At 48.9% G+C, this 4,453-nt stretch overlaps 1 protein-coding gene across 1 annotated transcript in view; it reads left to right on the top strand.

Moving 5' to 3' along the window:
- Lgmn (legumain) overlaps window positions 1-4,453 on the top strand; it is a 35,867-nt gene that overhangs the window by 24,878 nt on the left and 6,536 nt on the right. The window contains exons 5-8 of the mRNA XM_021178946.2: window positions 675-760; window positions 1,517-1,592; window positions 2,340-2,402; window positions 3,133-3,199. Of these exons, the coding sequence (XP_021034605.1) occupies window positions 675-760; window positions 1,517-1,592; window positions 2,340-2,402; window positions 3,133-3,199 (292 nt within the window). The remainder of the gene's footprint in view (window positions 1-674; window positions 761-1,516; window positions 1,593-2,339; window positions 2,403-3,132; window positions 3,200-4,453) is intronic.

Below are 4,453 nucleotides of genomic sequence, written 5' to 3'. Positions count from 1 at the left end.
ACTCACTTTGTAGACCAGGCTGGCCTCGAACTCAGAAATCTGCCTGCCTCTGCCTCCCAAGTGCTGGGATTAAAGGCGTGAGCCACCACGCTCGGCCCCAGGAGTCTCATAATCAGATCTCCTGCATATCAGATACCTACAATTACACTTCATAACAGTAGCAACACTACAACTATGTTATGGTTGGGGTCATCACAACATGAGGAACTTTATTTTTGTGTCATAGCATTAGAATGGTTGAGAACCACTGGTCTATAAGGACATGTGATAGAATTGGGGGTGATATCTCCCCCCCTTCCTTTTTTTTTTTTGCATTGCTTTTGATAATCAAGTGTCCTTGGAACTCAGGCTCTGAGGTAGCAGGCTGGAGGTAAACTGAGGCACTAACCCTCTGCCCTATCCCAGAGGGAGTTCTCTCTTCCTGTGCTGGTAGACTCTTTGGAGGGGGACTGTCCCTTATTCCATAGTGGTGAAGAAGAAGGAATGGAAAGCTCGCTGAGTTGCCACCTACCCCAAACAAGAGGGGACTTTGACAGTTCACAGGCTCTGGGTCCCCAAGGAAGGTGGGCTTGTCCTTGGGTGGGAATGTTGGCTCTTGAGCTCAAAGCTGGGAGCCCCGAGCATGTCACATTAACAACTAACTGCCTCTGGCTTTGACTCCCCATTTCTCATAGGATGTGACTCCAGAGAATTTCCTCGCCGTGCTGAGAGGCGACGCAGAAGCTGTGAAGGGCAAAGGGTCTGGAAAAGTCTTGAAGAGGTACCCTCTGTTTCATAGGTCTATTATATTCCTAGAGCTGTCGCCTCACTCAGAGAATTTAAACAGGCATTGCTGTTCTCACCTGTCTCCTTGGAGACGTTAGAGCGGGCAGCATTGTCCTGACCCAGGACAGGTCTCATGGGGCTGGTGCTGTGGTTTGACTGTTTCTGTGCCTCGTACGCCTGTGAGCCAGAGTCCCTTGTGAGTTTTATGTCCCCTCATGACTTACTGGACATCCCACTAAGCTACAACCCTAGCCAGCCTGCCCTTTCCCCACTGCCTGTCTGCCTCTCCCTTGTACAACCCCCAAGGTCTATTTTTTTCACACAAGGTGTCACTAAATTATCCGGGCTGCTCTTGAACTTGTAGTTTGCCTCAGCCTTTGGAGTTAGCTGGAATTATAATCATATGTTACCACATCTGACCTCACTAAACTCAGTGTTTCCTTACGTAACGCTTTTATGAGGCGTTAGAGCTCCACGTTCATGCGTGTTTCTATTTCTGTGTTTTTGAGACAGGGTCTCTCTCACTATAGTCCTGGTTGGCTCAGAACTTCCTATATAGATCAGGCTGGCCTCACTCAAAGAGATCCACCTGCCTTTGCCTCCCAAATACCGGGATTAAAGGCATGAGCTACCACGTCCTGCTCAGATTTCTCAACTTTTTGATGAAGGCATTTCTTCAGAGATGTGGACAGGGGAACAGGAGTGGGGAGATGTGGCTCCCTGGCTCACCCGCTCTGTGCTCTCTTGACAGTGGTCCCCGAGATCATGTCTTCATTTACTTCACCGACCACGGAGCCACCGGGATCCTGGTGTTTCCTAATGATGATGTGAGTTCTGCTTACGGTCTCAATTGTACATCTGGGTCGTCGCCATTGCTGTTTGATCCTGGAGGCTGAGTGTAGCAGGGCCTTGTGTGTGTGTTAGCCAAGTGCTATACACTGAGCTATGCCCCCAGCCATGTTTCCTAACATTAAAAATTGATTTTTACATTTTATTTTGTACACGTGTGTACATTCACACACGTGCTACGTCACACATGTGGAGGTCGGAGGACAATTTTCGGGAGTTGGCTTTCCTCTTCCATCCTGCAGTCCCTAGGGATTGAACTCAGGTCCTTAGGCTTTGGCAGCAAGGGCTCTTACCTGCTGAGCCATCTCATTGCCCCCTTCGTGACCTTTTAAAGATAAAAAGGGTAGTTTTATTTATCTTTAAAATTTAAAGGAAAATAGAAAACATGGCCTGTGTGCTGACATTAAACCTAGCGCGTGTTTTCTGACACTTCTCTAGGGTCGGTATCAATGCTGTGGTAGAGTCAGGGACAGGGTTGTAGCTGTTTCTCTCCATGCCACAATGTTAGCCAGAGAGTACAGGGTGCACAGACAGTACACCAAAGTCTCTGGATGCCCAGGACAAAGCTGTGCATGGAGAAGTGTCATCTCTTGTCTTTCAGTGTGGGACGGAGTGGCCAAGATGACATCTAGATTTTACTGCCCGCCATGGTTACTTTTACTGACTGGGAAGGGGACTTTATGAGGTGTTAGTACTTTCTGAATGTCCACATTCCTACCTTTCAGCTTCATGTCAAGGACCTGAATAAGACTATTCGCTACATGTATGAACACAAAATGTACCAGAAGGTAACATCATCAGTTCTTGAGCCCCTGGGGGGGGGGGGGAGGAGCCTGGGTTGCAGAGCAAAGACCACACCCGCATAGCTGGCCCTTCGACAGGTTGCTGGGCTTTCTGGATAGGCTTCCCCCTGGTCAGCCTTGACCAGTGGTGTCCCAGGATTCACTGTACCTCTTAGAGAACTTGTCACAACATAGTGTGGGCCTCGCCCCAAGCTTGGACCCAGCAGGTGTTGGGAGAGGCTGTGAATGAACTGCTACGGGTACGGGGAGCACACGTGAGGTCCGCTGTCTCACAGTCTGCCCAAGTTTGGGATAATTGGGGAAGAACATCGACGACCTTATGCTGTTCGCTTTGGCACTCTCCTCTCTGTACCCTCGGCAGCAACTGTATAGGACAGATGGAGTGTATGTGATGGTAGTGCAGAGGGATGGCTGCCTCGTGGCATGGCTCTCTGGAGCGCTGCTCACTATCAGACAGCAGAACCAGTCTCTTCAGCGGTGTACGGCTCCAGTCTTCCTGTGCTTTCTGCTAACTCAGATCATTTTCTTCCATAAGTGAAGAAACAGGATTGCTTTTTGTCAAATGGCTTTCCACAGCCCTTGGCCATAGCCTCTGTATAGCAACAGTGACTCCCCAAATCCAAGGTGCAGGATAGTGGGCAGGGATGGAAAGAGTGACAGCCCCCAGTGGCAGGCGCTGAGGGCTGGGAGCTCACCTGTCCCGGATGCCTTGCAGATGGTGTTCTACATTGAAGCTTGTGAGTCTGGCTCCATGATGAACCACCTGCCCGACGACATCAACGGTAGGTATCGAACAGGCTGAGGTTGGTTGTCATTGGATATTGCCCGTTTGATGCCAAGCGTTCCACCTGTGCAGGGCCACTCAGGGCTGCTTGATATCTAGGTGGAGGTCATGCCTGTGGTCGGCTCTGGTTTCTACTCCACAAGTATTCATAAGGAATAAAGACCCGTAGGGGCTGGGAGACCTGGCTTTAGTGGAGCCAAGCTGCTCTTGTAGAAGACCTGGGTTTGGTTCCCAACTGCTACATAGAGGCACATAACCACCTGTAACTCCGGTTTCAGGGCAAGCAACCGATGTCCTCTTCTGGCCTCCTGGGGTTCAGTACACAAACAGGCAAACACAGAAAAATAAAATAACACGCCCCCTCCAAAAAAAAAAAAAACCTAAACAACAAAAACAAAACAAGCAACCCAACAGTGTATCAAGGAGAGTCTAGATACAAGCCACAATGGCTGCCCACACTGGACCAGGTCTGTTCCTTTGTTACGTGTTGGTACCCACTCTCTCTGATCTCAGGCAGGTAGGTGGCCTGGATCTTGAACCTGGGGATAATGATAATGCCCGCACAGAAGTTCCATCTTAAGTGCAGACACTGTAGAGGCCCTGCCCTGCTGAGTGGTTTTCACGAGACAGAATCTCATGTGGTCCAGGCTGATCTCAAACTTGCTATGTAACTGAGGATGAGTTTGAACTCTGATTTCCCTCCACCTCCCGAGTGCAGGCATGCCCTGCCACGCTTGAGTTTAACTGTTTTGCAGGGCCACACAGCTGCTCATCAATCAGTCTGCTGCTCTCCTGGCCCCAGTCTCCAGTGTTTTCTAAATAACTGTTACACCTCCCTCGAAACCAATACTGGGCCCGTGTTCTTCACGTTTCCCCATTTGCCTGTGATCGTCTGTGTTCTAAGGACACTAGCACACGCGTGTTCGCTCATAGCTGCGATAAGAGCCTTTTATGTGTCTGTTTCCTTCCACGTCTGAGAGGAGCTACTGTTCTTTCTTTCTTTCCTCTTTTTTTTTTCGAATTTTTAATTTATTTTATGTATATGAGTACACCATAGTTTATTCAGACAGACCAGAAGAGAGCATCAGATCCTATGTAGATGGTTGTGAGCCACCATGTGGTTGCTGGGAACTGAACTAAGACCTCTCGAAGAGCAGTCAGTGCTCAGACATCTCTCTAGCCCAGAGTTTGTCTTCTTTCTTTCTCTTTCTTTCTTTCTTTCTTTCTTTCTTTCTTTCTTTCTTTCTTTCTT

Source organism: Mus caroli, chromosome 12 (genome assembly GCF_900094665.2).
Source record: "Mus caroli chromosome 12, CAROLI_EIJ_v1.1, whole genome shotgun sequence".
Taxonomy (NCBI): Eukaryota; Metazoa; Chordata; class Mammalia; order Rodentia; family Muridae; genus Mus; species Mus caroli.
Note: the sequence above shows the minus strand (reverse complement) of the source record. Positions and strands in the feature narration are given on the sequence as shown.